The 27121-nt window shown below is 37.4% G+C and overlaps 1 protein-coding gene across 1 annotated transcript in view; it reads right to left on the minus strand.

The window, feature by feature from the left end:
- Positions 1-27121, minus strand: part of LOC136863638 (pickpocket protein 28-like) — a 211105-nt gene that overhangs the window by 88620 nt on the left and 95364 nt on the right. The window contains exons 6-7 of the mRNA XM_067140003.2: positions 25020-25221; positions 22166-22436 (exon numbers count right to left, since the gene is read on the minus strand). Coding sequence (XP_066996104.2) covers positions 22166-22436; positions 25020-25221 — 473 coding nt within the window. The remainder of the gene's footprint in view (positions 1-22165; positions 22437-25019; positions 25222-27121) is intronic.

The following is a 27121-nucleotide window of genomic DNA, read 5'->3' on the forward strand; positions in this document are numbered from 1 at the left end:
TAGTAATTCTTTCTTTAAATTAGTAGAGGACATAGGGATTTTTAATGCTCTATATATTAAACTGTGATAAGTGGCTTTTTTATGTGAGTTGGGATGTAAAGAATCATTTTTTATGGTTGTTGGAGAAAAGGTGGGTTTTCTGTATATTTGGAAGTCGAATTTGTTCAATGCTCGTGTGATTTTGATATCTAAGAAGTTCAAAGAGTTATTGATCTCATCTTCTTTAGTGAATTTAATATTATTATCTAAGTTGTTGAGGAATGATAGTATGTTATTGCTGTTGTTGATTTGTTTATCAATGATAGCTATGGTATCATCAACATAGCGATGCCAAAGACAGAGTCCGTTGATGTTATTAATAATCTTACTATGTTCGAGATTATCTAAGTATATGTCGGCTAGTATTCCAGATAACGGGTCTCCCATCGCTAGACCTTCTTGTTTGTAAATTTTCTTATTGAAGGTAAAATAGTTGTTGTCTAAAACGAAATTAAGTAATTTTAACCATTCATCAATTTCGATTCTACTCAATGTGCTATGTTTCAACAGATTGTTTTTTATGATGTTAATAGTATTGTTGATAGGGATATTAGTATACATGTTGGTGATGTCAAAAGAACATAAAACGTGGTTTGGTTGTAGACTGAACTTATTTAGGGAATTACAGAGTTCGATCGAGTTCTTTATGGGGTTGGAGTTGTGAAATTTGAAGTGTTTTTTTAGGAATTTGTGTAGGAATTGAGAGGTTTTATAGGTAGGACTATTGATACTATTAATTATAGGCCGAATGGGGACATCATTTTTATGAATTTTGGGCAGTGATCTGACTGTAGGTAATTTTGGGTTCATTACAGTTAATTTCTGATAATCTTGATCATTTAAAATGAAGTTAGAATTTTTCAGAAGGTTCTTTAAGTTACGCTGTATTTTGTTTGTTGGATCTTTGTTAATTAAGGTATAGGTATTGTCTGAAAAAAAGGTTTCAGTTTTATTGATGTAATCTTGTTTGTTCATTATTACTATGGTGTTGCCCTTATCTGCTTTTGTAATTACTACGTTGTTGTTATGGATTTTGGATTTCAGGTTTAGAATTTGTTTCGAGACATTGTGGTTATTATTAGATGTTATCTCATTAATTAAAGTTGGGAGTTTCTTTTTTACTTCATATCGTACGTCATTCTGTTTATCAATTGGGATTTGTTTATCGATATTAGTTTCGGTTTCAGCGATGGTAGTGATGATGTCTTCTGCCTTTTTGTGATTAGGCCAATTATGTTTGATGCCTTTATCTAATAGATTTAATTCTTGGTTAGAGAAGGTTGCATTAGATAGGTTGATTGTAGTGGGAATGTTAGTCAAATGGGAAGGGGACACTTTGTTGTTTGTATTTTGGTCAGGAGTTTTACATTTGTTTCCTTGAAGACTAAGTAATTTAAGGTTTAGGGTTTTCTGTTTCTTGTCTAATACGTAAGATAGTTTGAGGTCAGTGTACCTTAAAAATGAGCTCCATTCAAGTGGGGGTAATTTCTGAGAGATGGTCAAATGAGTCTTATATAATTGTAAATTTAGTAAAGATTTCTTCTTGTATAATAGTTTAATTTCATTTTTCAACCATATGTTGTTTACTTTCTTTTGAGTGGCATTAGATTTTGAATAGGGATGACTTTTTCTTTGTAAAGATTTGAGAAATTTAGGTACCAACTCTAATTTCAAGCAATCTTTAAGAAACTTGATATCTCTAGAAATCTTGCCTATTTTAATTTTTAGGTTCAAGTACTTGTTAGGTTTTACTATTGCCTGGTTGGCATTGACATTACATGTAATAAATATCATTTTTGGTCCGTATTGATGATATTAGATTGAAATAATAACATTAAGTTATTTATTAGACCACCTAATCAATACAAAATCGTCTTGGATGATTTACATAAATTTGTTAGCTAATAGTGGGACATGTTTCGCCTTCTCTGAAGGCATCATCAGCCATAGTCTTAACCTTAAATTAAAAATAAGCGTCTAAATAACATGTAGTGATGAAATGAATTTTAAAATCTTGAAGAGATTTGAAGTAAAATAACATTAAAAATAACAATGATGGTTTGAAAATACAATGTGATGAGATACAATAGTGGAAGTATTAACAAAATTAACCTTAGAAGGCTGCTAAAATAAGTACAATGGAATAAAACAGATATGTTAAACAACAAGTAGTAAGATTGCATAAAAGTAAAGTTGATAGTAATGGCGGTTATAATTTGACGATGGCGAAAAATCTTATATAATCAAAGTAAAGAGGAGAGAGTAAAAGTCAAAGTTAGTCGGGAGATCCGAAGTTCATCATGATCTTGAAGAAAAAAGATGAAAGTCAGATGCATATGGTGAAGTTGTAGAACACGTTGAGGATATGAAGTTGGTGAATAGAAGTTGAAGAACAGTTTCAAATAGGATCACTATGGACCATCTCAAAATTTGAAGTGATGTTCAAATGTTGTAAATTGTGAGTTTGTAGATATTCTAGTTGAAAAAGCATATACAAGTGGAATCTGTAAATGGAAGCAAGAAACGTAGAGTTAATTGTGTGAAAAGACATTTGAAAAATATTGAAGTAGAATCTTATGCACTTACCATTTGACGGTGACAAAGATAGCTTGTAATATTATGAGTTAGAAGTATTTGCAACAGTAGACTTCTTGCTACGTGTGTTATAACTGAAGTTTTGTGCTGGAGGGGGATCTGTTTGCGTTGACGTAACTATTAGAGGGGGGCTGCTATTGGTGGGAGGGAAGGAAGAGAGTGTATTACTGCGCGTGTTGTAACGGTGTAAGGCTATTGGAGGGAGCGATGTTCCGGTGGGTGTGGCTATGGGTTTATTGGTTGTATTTGAATTAGAGGTACTAGCGGCGGGGGGAAGGGAGGGGGGTATATTGGCTGTAGGGGAGGTGGGAACTCTAATTGATGTGAGGTTGAAGATTTTTAAGAATTTGTTGGTGAGGGAAGTTGATTCTCGTAATAAAATAAGAATCTGTTCATACAAGGGGCTTTTTTTTTTAATAGTGTCATTTAGATTTTTATCTTTATTAAAATGTTGGTCGAGGAAAATAAATAAGTTTTCATATTCTGTCATGAGTTTGCTTTTATCAACTCTTTTTAGGATATGGAGGTCTTGTTCTATTGTGGTGAATTTATGCCCGGTGTCCCTCATATGGTTGGCCATTGCGGAGAATTTGTTGTGTCTTTGGGCATTGTAATGCTCGGCGTATCTGGTAGAGAAGCTGCGGCCAGTTTGGCCAACATAAGAAAAATTACATGTAGAGCATTTCAATCTGTATATTCCTGATCCAGAGTAACTATTGTCTGTGATGTTGATAGAGTTGTGATTGAAGAATAAATTGCGATTAGTGTTTTTTGTTGTGTAGGCTATTTTTATTTCGTGCTTCATTAATGAATTGGTTATCGGGTAAATGCTATGGTTAGTGAACGTGAATTTAGCGTATTTTGGTTTGACGGGTTTTAATGGAGTTAAATTGGTAGCTAGTTTCAGTTTGGTTTTATTGATGATTTTATCAATCATATTCGTGTTAAATCCATTGAATTTAGCTATTTCCTTGATGAATAGTAATTCTTTCTTTAAATTAGTAGAGGACATAGGGATTTTTAATGCTCTATATATTAAACTGTGATAAGTGGCTTTTTTATGTGAGTTGGGATGTAAAGAATCATTTTTTATGGTTGTTGGAGAAAAGGTGGGTTTTCTGTATATTTGGAAGTCGAATTTGTTCAATGCTCGTGTGATTTTGATATCTAAGAAGTTCAAAGAGTTATTGATCTCATCTTCTTTAGTGAATTTAATATTATTATCTAAGTTGTTGAGGAATGATAGTATGTTATTGCTGTTGTTGATTTGTTTATCAATGATAGCTATGGTATCATCAACATAGCGATGCCAAAGACAGAGTCCGTTGATGTTATTAATAATCTTACTATGTTCGAGATTATCTAAGTATATGTCGGCTAGTATTCCAGATAACGGGTCTCCCATCGCTAGACCTTCTTGTTTGTAAATTTTCTTATTGAAGGTAAAATAGTTGTTGTCTAAAACGAAATTAAGTAATTTTAACCATTCATCAATTTCGATTCTACTCAATGTGCTATGTTTCAACAGATTGTTTTTTATGATGTTAATAGTATTGTTGATAGGGATATTAGTATACATGTTGGTGATGTCAAAAGAACATAAAACGTGGTTTGGTTGTAGACTGAACTTATTTAGGGAATTACAGAGTTCGATCGAGTTCTTTATGGGGTTGGAGTTGTGAAATTTGAAGTGTTTTTTTAGGAATTTGTGTAGGAATTGAGAGGTTTTATAGGTAGGACTATTGATACTATTAATTATAGGCCGAATGGGGACATCATTTTTATGAATTTTGGGCAGTGATCTGACTGTAGGTAATTTTGGGTTCATTACAGTTAATTTCTGATAATCTTGATCATTTAAAATGAAGTTAGAATTTTTCAGAAGGTTCTTTAAGTTACGCTGTATTTTGTTTGTTGGATCTTTGTTAATTAAGGTATAGGTATTGTCTGAAAAAAAGGTTTCAGTTTTATTGATGTAATCTTGTTTGTTCATTATTACTATGGTGTTGCCCTTATCTGCTTTTGTAATTACTACGTTGTTGTTATGGATTTTGGATTTCAGGTTTAGAATTTGTTTCGAGACATTGTGGTTATTATTAGATGTTATCTCATTAATTAAAGTTGGGAGTTTCTTTTTCACTTCATATCGTACGTCATTCTGTTTATCAATTGGGATTTGTTTATCGATATTAGTTTCGGTTTCAGCGATGGTAGTGATGATGTCTTCTGCCTTTTTGTGATTAGGCCAATTATGTTTGATGCCTTTATCTAATAGATTTAATTCTTGGTTAGAGAAGGTTGCATTAGATAGGTTGATTGTAGTGGGAATGTTAGTCAAATGGGAAGGGGACACTTTGTTGTTTGTATTTTGGTCAGGAGTTTTACATTTGTTTTCTTGAAGACTAAGTAATTTAAGGTTTAGGGTTTTCTGTTTCTTGTCTAATACGTAAGATAGTTTGAGGTCAGTGTACCTTAAAAATGAGCTCCATTCAAGTGGGGGTAATTTCTGAGAGATGGTCAAATGAGTCTTATATAATTGTAAATTTAGTAAAGATTTCTTCTTGTATAATAGTTTAATTTCATTTTTCAACCATATGTTGTTTACTTTCTTTTGAGTGGCATTAGATTTTGAATAGGGATGACTTTTTCTTTGTAAAGATTTGAGAAATTTAGGTACCAACTCTAATTTCAAGCAATCTTTAAGAAACTTGATATCTCTAGAAATCTTGCCTATTTTAATTTTTAGGTTCAAGTACTTGTTAGGTTTTACTATTGCCTGGTTGGCATTGACATTACATGTAATAAATATCATTTTTGGTCCGTATTGATGATATTAGATTGAAATAATAACATTAAGTTATTTATTAGACCACCTAATCAATACAAAATCGTCTTGGATGATTTACATAAATTTGTTAGCTAATAGTGGGACATGTTTCGCCTTCTCTGAAGGCATCATCAGCCATAGTCTTAACCTTAAATTAAAAATAAGCGTCTAAATAACATGTAGTGATGAAATGAATTTTAAAATCTTGAAGAGATTTGAAGTAAAATAACATTAAAAATAACAATGATGGTTTGAAAATACAATGTGATGAGATACAATAGTGGAAGTATTAACAAAATTAACCTTAGAAGGCTGCTAAAATAAGTACAATGGAATAAAACAGATATGTTAAACAACAAGTAGTAAGATTGCATAAAAGTAAAGTTGATAGTAATGGCGGTTATAATTTGACGATGGCGAAAAATCTTATATAATCAAAGTAAAGAGGAGAGAGTAAAAGTCAAAGTTAGTCGGGAGATCCGAAGTTCATCATGATCTTGAAGAAAAAAGATGAAAGTCAGATGCATATGGTGAAGTTGTAGAACACGTTGAGGATATGAAGTTGGTGAATAGAAGTTGAAGAACAGTTTCAAATAGGATCACTATGGACCATCTCAAAATTTGAAGTGATGTTCAAATGTTGTAAATTGTGAGTTTGTAGATATTCTAGTTGAAAAAGCATATACAAGTGGAATCTGTAAATGGAAGCAAGAAACGTAGAGTTAATTGTGTGAAAAGACATTTGAAAAATATTGAAGTAGAATCTTATGCACTTACCATTTGACGGTGACAAAGATAGCTTGTAATATTATGAGTTAGAAGTATTTGCAACAGTAGACTTCTTGCTACGTGTGTTATAACTGAAGTTTTGTGCTGGAGGGGGATCTGTTTGCGTTGACGTAACTATTAGAGGGGGGCTGCTATTGGTGGGAGGGAAGGAAGAGAGTGTATTACTGCGCGTGTTGTAACGGTGTAAGGCTATTGGAGGGAGCGATGTTCCGGTGGGTGTGGCTATGGGTTTATTGGTTGTATTTGAATTAGAGGTACTAGCGGCGGGGGGAAGGGAGGGGGGTATATTGGCTGTAGGGGAGGTGGGAACTCTAATTGATGTGAGGTTGAAGATTTTTAAGAATTTGTTGGTGAGGGAAGTTGATTCTCGTAATAAAATAAGAATCTGTTCATACAAGGGGCTTTTTTTATCAATAGTGTCATTTAGATTTTTATCTTTATTAAAATGTTGGTCGAGGAAAATAAATAAGTTTTCATATTCTGTCATGAGTTTGCTTTTATCAACTCTTTTTAGGATATGGAGGTCTTGTTCTATTGTGGTGAATTTATGCCCGGTGTCCCTCATATGGTTGGCCATTGCGGAGAATTTGTTGTGTCTTTGGGCATTGTAATGCTCGGCGTATCTGGTAGAGAAGCTGCGGCCAGTTTGGCCAACATAAGAAAAATTACATGTAGAGCATTTCAATCTGTATATTCCTGATCCAGAGTAACTATTGTCTGTGATGTTGATAGAGTTGTGATTGAAGAATAAATTGCGATTAGTGTTTTTTGTTGTGTAGGCTATTTTTATTTCGTGCTTCATTAATGAATTGGTTATCGGGTAAATGCTATGGTTTGTGAACGTGAATTTAGCGTATTTTGGTTTGACGGGTTTTAATGGAGTTAAATTGGTAGCTAGTTTCAGTTTGGTTTTATTGATGATTTTATCAATCATATTCGTGTTAAATCCATTGAATTTAGCTATTTCCTTGATGAATAGTAATTCTTTCTTTAAATTAGTAGAGGACATAGGGATTTTTAATGCTCTATATATTAAACTGTGATAAGTGGCTTTTTTATGTGAGTTGGGATGTAAAGAATCATTTTTTATGGTTGTTGGAGAAAAGGTGGGTTTTCTGTATATTTGGAAGTCGAATTTGTTCAATGCTCGTGTGATTTTGATATCTAAGAAGTTCAAAGAGTTATTGATCTCATCTTCTTTAGTGAATTTAATATTATTATCTAAGTTGTTGAGGAATGATAGTATGTTATTGCTGTTGTTGATTTGTTTATCAATGATAGCTATGGTATCATCAACATAGCGATGCCAAAGACAGAGTCCGTTGATGTTATTAATAATCTTACTATGTTCGAGATTATCTAAGTATATGTCGGCTAGTATTCCAGATAACGGGTCTCCCATCGCTAGACCTTCTTGTTTGTAAATTTTCTTATTGAAGGTAAAATAGTTGTTGTCTAAAACGAAATTAAGTAATTTTAACCATTCATCAATTTCGATTCTACTCAATGTGCTATGTTTCAACAGATTGTTTTTTATGATGTTAATAGTATTGTTGATAGGGATATTAGTATACATGTTGGTGATGTCAAAAGAACATAAAACGTGGTTTGGTTGTAGACTGAACTTATTTAGGGAATTACAGAGTTCGATCGAGTTCTTTATGGGGTTGGAGTTGTGAAATTTGAAGTGTTTTTTTAGGAATTTGTGTAGGAATTGAGAGGTTTTATAGGTAGGACTATTGATACTATTAATTATAGGCCGAATGGGGACATCATTTTTATGAATTTTGGGCAGTGATCTGACTGTAGGTAATTTTGGGTTCATTACAGTTAATTTCTGATAATCTTGATCATTTAAAATGAAGTTAGAATTTTTCAGAAGGTTCTTTAAGTTACGCTGTATTTTGTTTGTTGGATCTTTGTTAATTAAGGTATAGGTATTGTCTGAAAAAAAGGTTTCAGTTTTATTGATGTAATCTTGTTTGTTCATTATTACTATGGTGTTGCCCTTATCTGCTTTTGTAATTACTACGTTGTTGTTATGGATTTTGGATTTCAGGTTTAGAATTTGTTTCGAGACATTGTGGTTATTATTAGATGTTATCTCATTAATTAAAGTTGGGAGTTTCTTTTTTACTTCATATCGTACGTCATTCTGTTTATCAATTGGGATTTGTTTATCGATATTAGTTTCGGTTTCAGCGATGGTAGTGATGATGTCTTCTGCCTTTTTGTGATTAGGCCAATTATGTTTGATGCCTTTATCTAATAGATTTAATTCTTGGTTAGAGAAGGTTGCATTAGATAGGTTGATTGTAGTGGGAATGTTAGTCAAATGGGAAGGGGACACTTTGTTGTTTGTATTTTGGTCAGGAGTTTTACATTTGTTTTCTTGAAGACTAAGTAATTTAAGGTTTAGGGTTTTCTGTTTCTTGTCTAATACGTAAGATAGTTTGAGGTCAGTGTACCTTAAAAATGAGCTCCATTCAAGTGGGGGTAATTTCTGAGAGATGGTCAAATGAGTCTTATATAATTGTAAATTTAGTAAAGATTTCTTCTTGTATAATAGTTTAATTTCATTTTTCAACCATATGTTGTTTACTTTCTTTTGAGTGGCATTAGATTTTGAATAGGGATGACTTTTTCTTTGTAAAGATTTGAGAAATTTAGGTACCAACTCTAATTTCAAGCAATCTTTAAGAAACTTGATATCTCTAGAAATCTTGCCTATTTTAATTTTTAGGTTCAAGTACTTGTTAGGTTTTACTATTGCCTGGTTGGCATTGACATTACATGTAATAAATATCATTTTTGGTCCGTATTGATGATATTAGATTGAAATAATAACATTAAGTTATTTATTAGACCACCTAATCAATACAAAATCGTCTTGGATGATTTACATAAATTTGTTAGCTAATAGTGGGACATGTTTCGCCTTCTCTGAAGGCATCATCAGCCATAGTCTTAACCTTAAATTAAAAATAAGCGTCTAAATAACATGTAGTGATGAAATGAATTTTAAAATCTTGAAGAGATTTGAAGTAAAATAACATTAAAAATAACAATGATGGTTTGAAAATACAATGTGATGAGATACAATAGTGGAAGTATTAACAAAATTAACCTTAGAAGGCTGCTAAAATAAGTACAATGGAATAAAACAGATATGTTAAACAACAAGTAGTAAGATTGCATAAAAGTAAAGTTGATAGTAATGGCGGTTATAATTTGACGATGGCGAAAAATCTTATATAATCAAAGTAAAGAGGAGAGAGTAAAAGTCAAAGTTAGTCGGGAGATCCGAAGTTCATCATGATCTTGAAGAAAAAAGATGAAAGTCAGATGCATATGGTGAAGTTGTAGAACACGTTGAGGATATGAAGTTGGTGAATAGAAGTTGAAGAACAGTTTCAAATAGGATCACTATGGACCATCTCAAAATTTGAAGTGATGTTCAAATGTTGTAAATTGTGAGTTTGTAGATATTCTAGTTGAAAAAGCATATACAAGTGGAATCTGTAAATGGAAGCAAGAAACGTAGAGTTAATTGTGTGAAAAGACATTTGAAAAATATTGAAGTAGAATCTTATGCACTTACCATTTGACGGTGACAAAGATAGCTTGTAATATTATGAGTTAGAAGTATTTGCAACAGTAGACTTCTTGCTACGTGTGTTATAACTGAAGTTTTGTGCTGGAGGGGGATCTGTTTGCGTTGACGTAACTATTAGAGGGGGGCTGCTATTGGTGGGAGGGAAGGAAGAGAGTGTATTACTGCGCGTGTTGTAACGGTGTAAGGCTATTGGAGGGAGCGATGTTCCGGTGGGTGTGGCTATGGGTTTATTGGTTGTATTTGAATTAGAGGTACTAGCGGCGGGGGGAAGGGAGGGGGGTATATTGGCTGTAGGGGAGGTGGGAACTCTAATTGATGTGAGGTTGAAGATTTTTAAGAATTTGTTGGTGAGGGAAGTTGATTCTCGTAATAAAATAAGAATCTGTTCATACAAGGGGCTTTTTTTATCAATAGTGTCATTTAGATTTTTATCTTTATTAAAATGTTGGTCGAGGAAAATAAATAAGTTTTCATATTCTGTCATGAGTTTGCTTTTATCAACTCTTTTTAGGATATGGAGGTCTTGTTCTATTGTGGTGAATTTATGCCCGGTGTCCCTCATATGGTTGGCCATTGCGGAGAATTTGTTGTGTCTTTGGGCATTGTAATGCTCGGCGTATCTGGTATCTTTGTCACCGTCAAATGGTAAGTGCATAAGATTCTACTTCAATATTTTTCAAATGTCTTTTCACACAATTAACTCTACGTTTCTTGCTTCCATTTACAGATTCCACTTGTATATGCTTTTTCAACTAGAATATCTACAAACTCACAATTTACAACATTTGAACATCACTTCAAATTTTGAGATGGTCCATAGTGATCCTATTTGAAACTGTTCTTCAACTTCTATTCACCAACTTCATATCCTCAACGTGCTCTACAACTTCACCATATGCATCTGACTTTCATCTTTTTTCTTCAAGATCATGATGAACTTCGGATCTCCCGACTAACTTTGACTTTTACTCTCTCCTCTTTACTTTGATTATATAAGATTTTTCGCCATCGTCAAATTATAACCGCCATTACTATCAACTTTACTTTTATGCAATCTTACTACTTGTTGTTTAACATATCTGTTTTATTCCATTGTACTTATTTTAGCAGCCTTCTAAGGTTAATTTTGTTAATACTTCCACTATTGTATCTCATCACATTGTATTTTCAAACCATCATTGTTATTTTTAATGTTATTTTACTTCAAATCTCTTCAAGATTTTAAAATTCATTTCATCACTACATGTTATTTAGACGCTTATTTTTAATTTAAGGTTAAGACTATGGCTGATGATGCCTTCAGAGAAGGCGAAACATGTCCCACTATTAGCTAACAAATTTATGTAAATCATCCAAGACGATTTTGTATTGATTAGGTGGTCTAATAAATAACTTAATGTTATTATTTCAATCTAATATCATCAATACGGACCAAAAATGATATTTATTACATGTAATGTCAATGCCAACCAGGCAATAGTAAAACCTAACAAGTACTTGAACCTAAAAATTAAAATAGGCAAGATTTCTAGAGATATCAAGTTTCTTAAAGATTGCTTGAAATTAGAGTTGGTACCTAAATTTCTCAAATCTTTACAAAGAAAAAGTCATCCCTATTCAAAATCTAATGCCACTCAAAAGAAAGTAAACAACATATGGTTGAAAAATGAAATTAAACTATTATACAAGAAGAAATCTTTACTAAATTTACAATTATATAAGACTCATTTGACCATCTCTCAGAAATTACCCCCACTTGAATGGAGCTCATTTTTAAGGTACACTGACCTCAAACTATCTTACGTATTAGACAAGAAACAGAAAACCCTAAACCTTAAATTACTTAGTCTTCAAGAAAACAAATGTAAAACTCCTGACCAAAATACAAACAACAAAGTGTCCCCTTCCCATTTGACTAACATTCCCACTACAATCAACCTATCTAATGCAACCTTCTCTAACCAAGAATTAAATCTATTAGATAAAGGCATCAAACATAATTGGCCTAATCACAAAAAGGCAGAAGACATCATCACTACCATCGCTGAAACCGAAACTAATATCGATAAACAAATCCCAATTGATAAACAGAATGACGTACGATATGAAGTAAAAAAGAAACTCCCAACTTTAATTAATGAGATAACATCTAATAATAACCACAATGTCTCGAAACAAATTCTAAACCTGAAATCCAAAATCCATAACAACAACGTAGTAATTACAAAAGCAGATAAGGGCAACACCATAGTAATAATGAACAAACAAGATTACATCAATAAAACTGAAACCTTTTTTTCAGACAATACCTATACCTTAATTAACAAAGATCCAACAAACAAAATACAGCGTAACTTAAAGAACCTTCTGAAAAATTCTAACTTCATTTTAAATGATCAAGATTATCAGAAATTAACTGTAATGAACCCAAAATTACCTACAGTCAGATCACTGCCCAAAATTCATAAAAATGATGTCCCCATTCGGCCTATAATTAATAGTATCAATAGTCCTACCTATAAAACCTCTCAATTCCTACACAAATTCCTAAAAAAACACTTCAAATTTCACAACTCCAACCCCATAAAGAACTCGATCGAACTCTGTAATTCCCTAAATAAGTTCAGTCTACAACCAAACCACGTTTTATGTTCTTTTGACATCACCAACATGTATACTAATATCCCTATCAACAATACTATTAACATCATAAAAAACAATCTGTTGAAACATAGCACATTGAGTAGAATCGAAATTGATGAATGGTTAAAATTACTTAATTTCGTTTTAGACAACAACTATTTTACCTTCAATAAGAAAATTTACAAACAAGAAGGTCTAGCGATGGGAGACCCGTTATCTGGAATACTAGCCGACATATACTTAGATAATCTCGAACATAGTAAGATTATTAATAACATCAACGGACTCTGTCTTTGGCATCGCTATGTTGATGATACCATAGCTATCATTGATAAACAAATCAACAACAGCAATAACATACTATCATTCCTCAACAACTTAGATAATAATATTAAATTCACTAAAGAAGATGAGATCAATAACTCTTTGAACTTCTTAGATATCAAAATCACACGAGCATTGAACAAATTCGACTTCCAAATATACAGAAAACCCACCTTTTCTCCAACAACCATAAAAAATGATTCTTTACATCCCAACTCACATAAAAAAGCCACTTATCACAGTTTAATATATAGAGCATTAAAAATCCCTATGTCCTCTACTAATTTAAAGAAAGAATTACTATTCATCAAGGAAATAGCTAAATTCAATGGATTTAACACGAATATGATTGATAAAATCATCAATAAAACCAAACTGAAACTAGCTACCAATTTAACTCCATTAAAACCCGTCAAACCAAAATACGCTAAATTCACGTTCACTAACCATAGCATTTACCCGATAACCAATTCATTAATGAAGCACGAAATAAAAATAGCCTACACAACAAAAAACACTAATCGCAATTTATTCTTCAATCACAACTCTATCAACATCACAGACAATAGTTACTCTGGATCAGGAATATACAGATTGAAATGCTCTACATGTAATTTTTCTTATGTTGGCCAAACTGGCCGCAGCTTCTCTACCAGATACGCCGAGCATTACAATGCCCAAAGACACAACAAATTCTCCGCAATGGCCAACCATATGAGGGACACCGGGCATAAATTCACCACAATAGAACAAGACCTCCATATCCTAAAAAGAGTTGATAAAAGCAAACTCATGACAGAATATGAAAACTTATTTATTTTCCTCGACCAACATTTTAATAAAGATAAAAATCTAAATGACACTATTGATAAAAAAAGCCCCTTGTATGAACAGATTCTTATTTTATTACGAGAATCAACTTCCCTCACCAACAAATTCTTAAAAATCTTCAACCTCACATCAATTAGAGTTCCCACCTCCCCTACAGCCAATATACCCCCCTCCCTTCCCCCCGCCGCTAGTACCTCTAATTCAAATACAACCAATAAACCCATAGCCACACCCACCGGAACATCGCTCCCTCCAATAGCCTTACACCGTTACAACACGCGCAGTAATACACTCTCTTCCTTCCCTCCCACCAATAGCAGCCCCCCTCTAATAGTTACGTCAACGCAAACAGATCCCCCTCCAGCACAAAACTTCAGTTATAACACACGTAGCAAGAAGTCTACTGTTGCAAATACTTCTAACTCATAATATTACAAGCTATCTTTGTCACCGTCAAATGGTAAGTGCATAAGATTCTACTTCAATATTTTTCAAATGTCTTTTCACACAATTAACTCTACGTTTCTTGCTTCCATTTACAGATTCCACTTGTATATGCTTTTTCAACTAGAATATCTACAAACTCACAATTTACAACATTTGAACATCACTTCAAATTTTGAGATGGTCCATAGTGATCCTATTTGAAACTGTTCTTCAACTTCTATTCACCAACTTCATATCCTCAACGTGTTCTACAACTTCACCATATGCATCTGACTTTCATCTTTTTTCTTCAAGATCATGATGAACTTCGGATCTCCCGACTAACTTTGACTTTTACTCTCTCCTCTTTACTTTGATTATATAAGATTTTTCGCCATCGTCAAATTATAACCGCCATTACTATCAACTTTACTTTTATGCAATCTTACTACTTGTTGTTTAACATATCTGTTTTATTCCATTGTACTTATTTTAGCAGCCTTCTAAGGTTAATTTTGTTAATACTTCCACTATTGTATCTCATCACATTGTATTTTCAAACCATCATTGTTATTTTTAATGTTATTTTACTTCAAATCTCTTCAAGATTTTAAAATTCATTTCATCACTACATGTTATTTAGACGCTTATTTTTAATTTAAGGTTAAGACTATGGCTGATGATGCCTTCAGAGAAGGCGAAACATGTCCCACTATTAGCTAACAAATTTATGTAAATCATCCAAGACGATTTTGTATTGATTAGGTGGTCTAATAAATAACTTAATGTTATTATTTCAACTTACTTAGCATGTAGGACATGACACTGGCGTAGCCAAGGGGGGGCCCAGTGGGGCCGGCCCTCCCCCAAAATGTTTCCTGAACTAGAACGAGGATCAGCCGTTGTTTTACGTCCGGTACGAACAACTTAAAAACTTACGCCGAAATATTAAATTAACGTAGCGACAAAGAATCTACTAGCAGGGCTCAATACGGCCATTCATAATTCTCCATATTTGTACTGCTTGAATGAAAGGAAAACACTTAGGATTGTGATGCTCGGGGATATTTCACTGTAGAGGCCTCAGTATTGGGAATGCAACTGTGTGTTGACAAATGCCAAAAGATGAGGAAAAGGGCAATTAGCCAGGGATTACTCAATAGGGGGCCGGAACGTAACCCCCGAGATAACGGTGTCCACGGCCAGAAACAGTTCAAAGCTTACAACATCGTGTCAGCTTTTGCAGATCGGTTCCAGGAAACTGGGGTTGTACCGTGGTTGAAAGATGTGCTATGTTTAAGTTGCAGCGTTCGGAAGACTGTGACAGGATTGTGAGATGCACGTTAGTTCCTCATTTTGTGCCATATAAGTAACTTTATTTGAAGACGGACCGTTTTGTCACTAAGGGCAAAATAATGTGCATCCTCGGTAAGTTATTTTTTTAAATTCTAACAGTAGCAAGACAGATCGCAGATGCGTGCCTTCGTTCTATAGGTAGGTCTATATATTTTGTCAAATGCCCGGGGACTGATTGGAACCTCAAATGGCACCATCAAAAGTGCATGTAACTATCTTGTAATTAGCGGACGTAATAACTCAGTTCCAATGGTTCTATCTTCTCATCAAGACGGCCGAGGCTTGAGTCGCAGTCGATGCATGAAACATTTTTAAAATGGGAAGTCACGTTCTATTGATTCAGATTCTACTTAAAACACTAGGTCGCGTGCCTTACCTTTCTTTAGTACTTTTGAGTCATAACAGCATAATTTATGATGGTGTATTTTGAGTATCAACCATTCTGCGGGCTTACCTTGTACCTTAAATGGTGAGAGGGTGCAGTGGCGTACTCACGAAATAATTTCAGTGGCCAAGTCTAGGCCAGTAGCGTGGATACAACTTTTCCTTGGAAGGGGTTGTGAAAAGATGTTTTATTTTGTATTTAGAATTTGCTTTACGTCGCACCATAGGTCTTATGGCAACGATGGGAAAGTAAAGGGTTAGGAGTGGGAAGGAAGCGGCCGTAGACTTAATTGTATGTTGTATGTTCAGTCTTCAGCCCTAAGGCTGGTTGGATCCTCAACAGCTCCGCCATCAGGTGTGAAAATGGGAAACCACGGAAAACCATCTTTAGGGCTGCCGACAGTGAGGTTCGAAGCGGATGAAAGCACACAATTGTGCGTACTTAACCGCACGGCAAACTCGCCCGGTGGATATGAAAAGAAAGCCGGTCCTACCGAGTGCGGTGACGGATCTTCAGTAGATATTGATGGTTTTGATTGTTACCATGTACAATCATAGCTTCTGTACTCTAAACCGGCTGCATTATTGGAACTATTCGTAAAATTGATGATATCGTTCTTCGTTTGTGAGGAAGAAGAATCTTCATTTATTTATTTTTTCTTAAAGAAAGGAACCACTTTGGTACTACGCCCCGTGAAGGTGACTACCTGCCAGGTAGTAGATATTTCGATCACGGGAGACTCATGGCCAACTCTATTGCACCCACAAACAAGGCTGTACTTCCCGATCCCATGCCTTTCTTAACTCTGTCAGTGGCGGCCATCGAATGCAGGATGCCTTAAGTCTAATTCTAAAATAAGGAGACCTAAAAGTAACAAGCCAACCCCACGGTGTAGGGGTAGCTTGCCTGCCTCTTACCGGAGGCCCCGGGTTCGATTCCCGGCCAGGTCAGGTTTTTTACCTGGATCTGAGGACTGGTTCGAGGTACACTCAGCCCACGAGATTATAATTGAGAAGCTATCTGACGGTGAGATGGCGGCCCCGGTCTAGAAAGCCTAGAATAACGGCGGAGAAGATTCGTCGTGCTGACCACAGGACACCTCGTAATTTGCAAGACTTCGGGCTGAACAGCGGTCGCTTGGTAGGCGATGCCCTTCGGGGCTGTTATGCCATGGAGTTCGGTTTGGAAAAGTGTACAGAGAAGGAAGCGACACCCCTGCAAGTCTCTTTAGCTTCCAGCTAGTTCTTCTGTCCGGCCTCGTGCATTTAGGACAGTTGGAAAACCTATGCCTTAATAATGCTCTTTATTAAACCTGTGTAAACATACTAACTGAATCTATTTATAATAATCACAAACGCCTCCTTTTCATGTTATCCAGTTGGTTGAGTCGCTGTCCTTCTGAGTCCGAGTTCGCATGTTCATATCCCGACTTTGGTCGGTGGCCCTCAAAACGGTGTTGAAATGGCAACAGCTTCATGTCGTTGGTTTCTGGCACGTTAATAAAAATTATACATACGAATATTAGCGTCATTAAACTGTAACTTTATACTACTATATTCTGCACCCCAGGCTTGCGAGGGAAACGAATTAACAATTTGCTTTACGTCGCAACGACACTGATAGGCCTTATGGTGACGGTGGGATAGGAAAGGCGTAGGAGTGGGAAGGAAGCGGCCGTGGCCTTAAGGTACAGCCCCAGCATTTGCCTGGTGTGAAAATGGGAAACCACGGGAAACCATTTTCAGGGCTGCCGACAGAAGGGTTTGAATCCACTGGCTCCTGGATGCAAGCTCACAGCTGCGCTGCCCTAACCGCTAGGGAAACTAATAGGACAAGGTAAACACTCCCTAGCATATGTTGTGACGTATATTTTTCTTTACCAACTAACAAAATATCTATACCCATACCCTTACATTCTATATTTATTTATATATTAGTGCCCTTTTTACAGTGGCGAAGTTAGGGCTCGAGGCCCTCTCGTACACTTAACCACACACTAATCAAAATCTTAAATAAAATACTGTGATACGTAAAACAGTTAAAACTACATAAATGAATATAATTAAAAATAAATTAAAATAAATTACTACCTAAATTAATATTAAAATGAATTAATATTAAAAAGTGCGGCTCCATGGCTAAATGGTTAGCGAGTTGGCCTTTGGTCACAGGGGTCCTGGGTTCGATTCCCAGCAGGGTCGGGAATTTTAACCATCATTGGTCAATTTCGCTGGCACGGGGACTGGGTGTATGTGTCGTCTTCATTATCATTTCATTCTCATCCCGACGCGCAGGTCGCCTACAGGAGTCAAATAAAATACCTGCACCTGGCGAGCCTAACATGTCCTCGGACACTCCCGGCACTAAAAGCCATACGCCATTTCATTTCAATATTAAACACTCTTAAAATGACTAATCGGCAGGTACGCACACATTCACACTTCAACCATTCAGTCAGCTGTCCTCAGCAGGTAGTCTCGGCAGGTGACCTTAAATCTTGATCTCTGACCTCAGCTGACAGGGAATTCCATAATGTGGCGCTGATCACCACAAATGATCTATTAATTTTATTTGTGCGGTGCAGTGGAATAGAAAGAAAGGATCTAGAATGTGTATTTAAGCTGTGAAATGATGATAAAAAGGTGAATTTAGAAGAAATATACAGTGGCTGACTTTCACCTAACACTCCTAAACACCATCGTTAAAATGTGTAGCTGCCGGCGTTTATCAGGCTTCAGCCATGAGACAGCCTGATAGTATGGGGTGGTATGAACATCGTACCCGATGTTGTAAATAAATCGCAGGGAGGAATTCAGTGCTCGCTGAAGTTTAAGTGTTTCTTCTCTCGCCATAACAACTAAAACGTCACAATAATCAAGAACAGGGAGAATTAGTGTCTGTATTAGTTTGACCTTTAGCTGAAATGGAAATATATCCCTCTGCCGTGTAAGAGGGTGAAGCATTCCAAAAGTCTTTTTACGTATTTCTTTCGTGTGACCAGAACAATCAAGTGTTTCATTCATAATTAAGCCGAGATTTTTAACCGTTTTACTGTAGGGAATAATGTTACCATTCAGTAGGATAGGCGGGATTGCGACATTGTTTGAGCAGCTCAGTGATTTTCGTGATCCAATTATGATTGCCTGAGATTTTGTGGAGTTTAGTATAAGAGAATTTCGTTGTGCATATATACTGAGTCATCGGAGGTCATTGTTAATATCTTGTCTTGCAGTGTCGATATGTTATTTCCTGTCACGGATGGTATGTCATTGATATAAATACGGAAAAGTAAGGGCCCTAGAATACTGCCCTGTGGGGCACTACTAAGTTTCATTTTCCATTTAGAGGCCTTGTCGTTTACTGTTACACGCTGTTGATGGTTACTCAAATAATAACTAAAAAACTTAAGTGCAGCCAGGTCGAAATTTAGCAGTTCCATTTACTGTATCATAGTCGAAATTTCTATAGTGTTAAAGGTGCTACTGAAGTCAAGAATGATAAGTACAGTGAGCAGTCGTTTGTCTATAGCGTTTCTTCTTACCTTCAAAAGTGCTGTCGCGGTACTGTGACCCTTCTTAAATCCAGATTGCAAAGGGTCCAAAGGAGCATTTTTATTTAGGTATTCCAGAACTTGCTTGTATACTAAACGTTCAAAGGCTTTATAAAGCCACGAACCTGCTACGCAGGCGTAGCAGGGGGAGAGGTGATACTCCCACGTGGCGCGTCCCAGGTGGCGGATAGGGGGGTCCTCACCGGCTTTCCGGCGGACTTGAGGGAAATAAAATACCCTCGCGGACCAAACACACACCCCCTGTGGGTGGGGGAGGCAGACGAATAATACACCCACGGTATCCCCTGCCTGTCGCGAGAGCCGACTAAAAGGGGCGACCAAGGGTTGATTGTATTAGAACCATGAAACTACTTGTGATTAGTACCACCACGCGGAGAACACCAAGGGTTGATTTTACTTGTGCGTAGTACCACTACATTAGGTACGAAATTGGTTTGTGATTAGTAGCACACAGGAGCACCGTGCGGTCGGCTTTTGCAGTACCTGTGATTAGTACCACCATATGAGCAGGACGATGGGAAGATAGCTACCATGGTTCTGCCTTGCCTATGATTAGTACCCACTATATGAGGAATACCACAGGATAGGGAGAGGTCCCTGTGGTTAGTACTCTTATGTGATGAACACCATAGGTTTGCGTTGCCTGTAAATGGCGCCGCAAAGTGAAAAAAACATACGTCTGTATTATATGTCGAATTTCATAAGCTCTGAGTAGTACAATAATGCGTGGAATGCCGCAAGTCTCTGCTACTTTTGATTTGTACCGCAACAGAACAAATACCATGGTTCTGTTTAGCTAGCGATCAGTACCGTTATGAGGGGCCGATAACTTCGATTTAGGACCCCCTTTTGACTGCACGCATAATCGATTCAGTGTTATGCTATAGCAGTAGTCCCTTGGTGAGTAATACTATATTGTCACGTCTGTTTATGTGAATGTGAGACATTGCGGGTCGTAACCACTGATTGTTTTAAATTCATGTCCATCCATTCATTCTTCGTTCTCACGCTTTTGAATTCTGGTCAGTGGAGAATTTTAGACTTTTAATATGTCATTCCATTTCGTCTCATTTCGTACCATTAGGGGCCGATGACCTAGATGTTAGGCCCCTTTAAACATCAATCAATCAATCAATCAATCAATCAATCAATCAATCAATCAATCAATCAATCAATCAATCAATCAATCAATCAATCAATCAATCAATCAATCAATCAATCAATCAATCAATCATCAGCTTTATAAAGCACAGGGAGTATGGACACAGGACGAATGTCAGAGAGTGATTGTGGGTCTAAACTCTTAGGTACCAGTATAATATTCAATATTGTCTGTTTTCCAGGCAGTAGGGAAAATTCCGTTTAGTAAACAGTAATTCAGTATGTGCGTCAGTATAGGCAGGACAGCACCCATAATGTTATGTATAAAAGTAATAGGAATATCATCTGCACGCATGGCCTTTGATTTAATCGAGTACAAAGCCTTTTTAACCTGATTTTCTGTGACAATGTGAAATGTGAATAGTGGATTGGCTGGAGGGGAGGGCGGTGAGTCGGTGCAGTTAATTGGGGTAGGTTGAATATTTATTCTACTAGAGTAATCGTTCAGTTCGTCAAGTAGAATGTCAGGAGTTGTCAGGCTCTGTTGATGTTTCCCTGTTCCCAGAGCTCTAAATTGGTCCCATTCGCGATCGGAATTAAAGTTGTTAGCTAAATTCAGGAAATATGCACATTTTTTAAATTTCTGGTTAACTGCTTTGTGCGATTTCTGAAGATGCGGTAAGATTCGAAGTCTGTGTCATCTAGGTTTGTTTATAATGTCGAAATAACGAGTCATGGTGGGCCATCATTCTCTTGGTTTCAACATCTAGCCATGGAGAAAAAGGGCGAGAAACCTTGATTCGACGTGTATGTGTGTGTTTCTTTGCCGCATTAATCGTATAAAATGTCACTTCTTTATAGCTTATCACATGACCATTATTATAATAAAGTTACCGTAATTATTTTCTGGTTTGGGGACTGGGTGTTTGTCCCAACATTTTCCTCTTCATATTCAGACAACATACTACACAACCAAGCACCAAAGAAGCACACAACAGTGATTACATCCCTCCATATAGGGTAGGCGTCGGGAAGAGCATCCGGCCGTAAAACAGGGCCAAATTCACACGTGCGACACACTTCGCACCCGTGACCCCACAGATGTGGGAAAAACGGAATAAGAAGAAGAAGTAGAAGAAGATGATGATGATGATGATGATGATGATGATGATGATGATTACTATTAGCTTCCGGAATCCGCACGAATCCACCACTCTTACTTGGATCCAAGGACACTCATTTCCTTTTTAGTTATTCTATACTACCTAAACTCTGGAAATTTGGACACCTATCAAAATAAATGCCCCCCCCCCAAACTGAAATCCTGGCTACGCTACTGGGACAAGACACATTTGTAGTCACTTACTTGGCGTGTAGGACAAGACACATTTGTAGTCACTTACTTGGCATGTAGGACACGACACATTTGTAGTCACTTACTTGGCATGTAGGACAAGACACATTTGTAGTCACTTACTTGGCATGTAGGACAAGACACATTTGTGGTCACTTACTTGGCGTGTAGGACAAGACACATTTGTAGTCACTTACTTGGCATGTAGGACAAGACACATTTGTAGTCACTTACTTGGCATGTAGGACAAGAAACAGTTGTAGTCACTTACTTGGCATGTAGGATACGACACATTTGTAGTCACTTACTTGGCATGTAGGACAAGACACATTTGCAGATTTCCAAGGTATAATTCGCTTCACATTCCAGAGCGCAGTTCCGCTGGGTGTACGTGCGGTAAAACTTGAGATATACCTCACTGCTGAATACACACTGCCGTTTAGACTTAGGAATATACCGCAGTTGAGGAGTCGAGTTGGTAATGCTAGGCCGAATACTGACACGTATTTCTTCACCAGGTGTCAAGAAATTCCCAGTTTGTGCGATCTTCGGCGTCTCGACTGGGCTGTGTAACAAAAGCTGGAATCGGTCACGTACTTTTCGTCAGTTACAGTGAATGTGACATATTTATACACAATAAATGTACTTTACGGGCGGAAAAAAGAAGGTGTACATGTGTAGACAACACCTAAAACTTTGGAACACTATGTCAATACAACAGAATATATAAATGGACTTTAGGGGTGAATGGTGGTCGCCCTCGAGAATCGAACCTGAATCTCTTTGATATCTGGACGGTTGCTACCACTGAAACTCATATTCGGTGTCCAGGAAGTCATCTCAGCCATCTTGTGTCAAGGACACTGATTTCTCGCACACTGGAGAAATGGTCATCTTACTTCGTTATGTTTCAAGTAAAAATCCCGAGGGCAATCATCATTTATAATTTAACCCATTAACCGCCGTGATCCCTATTTGGGGATATATACTGCTGCATTAATTTTGAAATAGTTACCAGTGCAGAATTTTTTCCACCGCTTTCTAGAATTCGTATATGAAGTGATTGTTGAATTCTTAAAAAACGTTGTTGGTAATAGACAATCTGTAATTCCAGCATATCATTTTGTTTTTTATAGTCTATAGATTACACATAAGAGCATTTTGCTGTAATAATTTATTTCTCATTGGAATTAGGGGTATTTTAACATCTATCACCATTTGATGTCCATGATAGATAATAGTCATTCAAAATGTAAACTTGGTGTCGTTTCCCTGTTACTAGATGCTTTAAAAACCTAGGAAAGAGTTTAAATTGCAGACAGTTAATGGGTTAATACTATTTGTAAATTTGCTCTGTTGTAACTAATCGACAATCAAGACAATTGAATCACCTTCTAGCATTCTGTAAATAAATAATTAGTATAAGTACTTCAACTGATGATCACAGGTTTAGAAACTGAGCGTTTGATAGTGAAACGCACTTAGTGCAAACAGTTAGTCACAACGTGTGATATAGTAAGAGAAGGAGAACACAGATGAAGAGAACTCTTGGTAGGAGAGGCAAGACCTACCCGGTGATTTTAGCACAGCGCCAGTGAGTAAGGAGGTGGCAACATTTAGTGTATTATCATACTTGGAATGATAACCATCCTGAAAATATCACGTTGATAATATTGTGTATTTAGTAGATATTTTGTGTAATTTTGGTGCATAGTGTATTTTATTACACAAAAGTAAAGTAAACTCAACTCGTATCATCATCCTGATGTAGTGCAGCCCTTTTCAGACACACCACTAATGGAGGTGAGCTGCATGTGCCATTTCAACCACATACCAGCCGAACTGCTATTCTTAAATTTCTGGCAGTACCGGGAATCGAACCTGGGCCCCCGAGAACGGCATCTAAGAACACTAAACCTTTCACGTTACATGGTCACGGCACGATCCTGGTGTAGCAGCCATGCATTGCCACTGGAATAGACGGCTGCCGTTGCCGTGTAGCAGCCATGCATTGCCACTGGAATGTACAGCTGCCGTTGCCGTGTAGCAGCCATGCATTGCCACTGGAATGGACAGCTGCCGTTGCCGTGTAGCAGCCATGCATTGCCACTGGAATGTACAGCTGCCGTTGCCGTGTAGGAGCCATGCATTGCCACTGGAATGTACAGCTGCCGTTGCCGTGTAGCAGCCATGCATTGCCACTGGAATGTACAGCTGCCGTTGCCGTGTAGGAGCCATGCATTGCCACTGGAATGTACAGCTGCCGTTGCCGTGTAGCAGCCATGCATTGCCACTGGAATGGACAGCTGCCGTTGCCGTGTAGCAGCCATGCATTGCCACTGGAATGTACAGCTGCCGTTGCCATGCCGTGCAGCAGCCATGCATTGCAACTGGAATAGACAGCTGCCGTTGACTCAGTAACGCACTCAGCTAAATTGCATATTTTCACACTGTACAGTTTTCTAATCGTACGGCAGCTGTCGAGCAGCTGTAGAGGAGATAACGCGGGAGATATCTAGACACAAGTTATACGCATTAGTACCGTAGTGTTTTGTTGTACTCTGTTCGTAAAATATTCAATGCAATGCTTTGTACGATTTATGGTTGATTTTGTGAAATAGCTGACGTAGATTCTGAAATTCTGATTACTCTAGTCCAAGCCAGTCCGGTGCTGTGGGGCAAAACTCTATATACATTTATAAAGATAGGAATGGGACAAGAAATGCCTGGCGTGAAGTTTGATTAGAATTGAAACCAGATGTTTATATAATTGAAGACACCGGTCGACTTGGCCGTGCGGTTAGGGATGCGCAGCTGTGAGCTTGCATCCGGGAGATAGTAGGTTCGAACCCCACTGTCGGCGGCCCTGAAGATGAGTTTCCGTGGTTTCCCATTTTCACACCAGCCAAATGATGGGGCTGTATCTTAATTAAGGCCACGGTTACTTCCTACCCACTCCTAGGCCTTTCCTATCCCATCGTCGCCATAAGACCTATCTGTGTCGGTGCGGCGTAAAGCAAATTTGAAAAAAAGAAAACTTTCTGAATGATCTGTATCTCCTAAAGCATGGATCATAAGTCGAATAACTGTAGATAACTGTAGACATGTTTTTATACACTGATTACTGTAGTAGTTAAGTCTAAGACTGATATATTGTCTTACCTTGTATCCGATGCTAGCAGTGGAGGAGCAGAAATATTCATCTATCTGCGCATCTAAGACGACACGCAAGCCCAAGTGAGCTCCTGGCCCCCGCGGACGAAAGGGAACACTTCCTATGACACTATTGGCAGGATAGCCACTCTCTGGTGTCCAATCTACTGTCTGGATGGGGAATGTAACATTCAGATCAGATAAATCTCGCCTGAAATGGAAGATATACACACGTTGAACAATTCGTTCACTTCAAGAATTAAGAAGATTTCAGTTAAGTTTATGAAGCTACTTCGTGCTGACAGTATGATTTCTGTCTTATATGTAATTCAAATATCTCGGCTACATTGTGCATCGTATATATACAGGAAATCATATAAACGGGATAACTGTACGTTTTCAAAATTTGGGTTTCAAGGAATCAGGTATTCTTGAGTACTAAAGCAAACTGTTTGAGATTAAGGCACTAGAATCGTGCATGGCCAATTATGAAGATCACAGATTAAATGAAACAGTCTGACGCCCGGCTATTTTTATGTACCTAAAGATCCGAGCCCTACTCATGAGCCTTTATACTTAGCTGGTTTTATATAGGTTTAAGGGTGGAAAACGAAGCTTGAGGTCCTAATCCAAACCAAACCAAACCAAACCAAACCAAACCAAACCAAACCAAACCAAACCAAACCCCATAGTACAACAGCTCCAAACGACCACAGCCTACCAACTGACCGCTGCTCAGCCCGAAGGCCTGCAAATTACGAGGTGTCGTGTGGTCGATGCGACGAGTCCTCTGGGGCGGCATTCTTGGCTTTCTAGACCGGTGCCGCTATCTCACCGTCAGTTAGCTCCTTAATTTTAAGCACGTAGGCTGAGTGGACCCCGAACTAGCACTCAGATTCAGGTAAAAATCCCTGACTTGGTCAGGAATCGAACCCGGGGCCTCCGGGTAGGAGGCAGGCACGTTACCCCTACATCGCGGGGCCGGCTGTGTTCCTAATGCCGTACTTAAAATATTTAATAATTGTATGGTTATCAGTAGAAAGGTGAGAAGTGCAAAATGTACAAGCAGTGAATTATTGATAAGAATATTTCTGACAAATACCTTAATTTGTTGCTAGTTGCTTTACGTCGCACCGACACAGATAGGTCTTATGGCGACGATGGGACAGAAAAGGCCTAGGAGTTGGAAGGAAGCGGCCGTTGCCTTAATTAAGGTACAGCCCCAGCATTTGCCTGGTGTGAAAATGGGAAACCACGGAAAAAATCTTCAGGGCTGCCGACAGTGTGATTCGAACCCGCTATCTACCGGATGCAAGCTCACAGCCGCGTGCCCCTGACCGCAAGCCCAACTCGCCCGGTAAATACCTTAATTTAATAGATTCATTTTTTTAAAGAATTAAGTCAAAGGAACACATGGCAATTTGTGACCTACCTTGCACTATAGATTAGTCATGGGTGATGCTGACAGCTTTGGAAATATTTATATTGATAATCTTACTTACCATAGTTTGAAAACCAAAGAGATGCGCAGCACACACGGGGACTACTTTGAACGGTTTTATCACTTCCCACTATTCACCTTCTTTCACAATTCTATGGAGATATCTGGCAGCATGTGGCTTTGTGACTCCCTTCCTTTCCTATACAAGAGCAAAGTCAGAATCTCAAGAAAGTAACCGATGTCCACTAATGAGAAACCGTTGCTCTATGTGTTCAAATAACTCATTTACTACCAGAAAAAAAAGGAACACCAATCAAGAGAAATGAATGGCCTATTGCAACTGTCATATACAGTATGAAAGCTTGGGGACCTAGCCCCGATGAAACGTCATGCACCTGGCCACTTTGAACCATTCTAGAGAAACATATGTGCATATGTTTCATTTGACACGTTGCGCCTTTCTACTGATGCCTAGGCCATCTATGGCAGCTAATGGTGAAGTGGTTGAGGATCCAACCAGCCTTCGGGCTGAGGACTGATCATACATACATACATACATACATAAGCCTAGTTTTGCAATTGTGACCGGGCAAGTTCGCCGTGCGGTTAGGGGCGCGCAGCTGTGAGCTCGCATCCGGGAGATAGTGGGTTCGAGCCCCACTGTCGGCAG

The sequence above is a fragment of the Anabrus simplex genome, chromosome 2, assembly GCF_040414725.1.
Source record: "Anabrus simplex isolate iqAnaSimp1 chromosome 2, ASM4041472v1, whole genome shotgun sequence".
Lineage (NCBI taxonomy): Eukaryota > Metazoa > Arthropoda > Insecta > Orthoptera > Tettigoniidae > Anabrus > Anabrus simplex.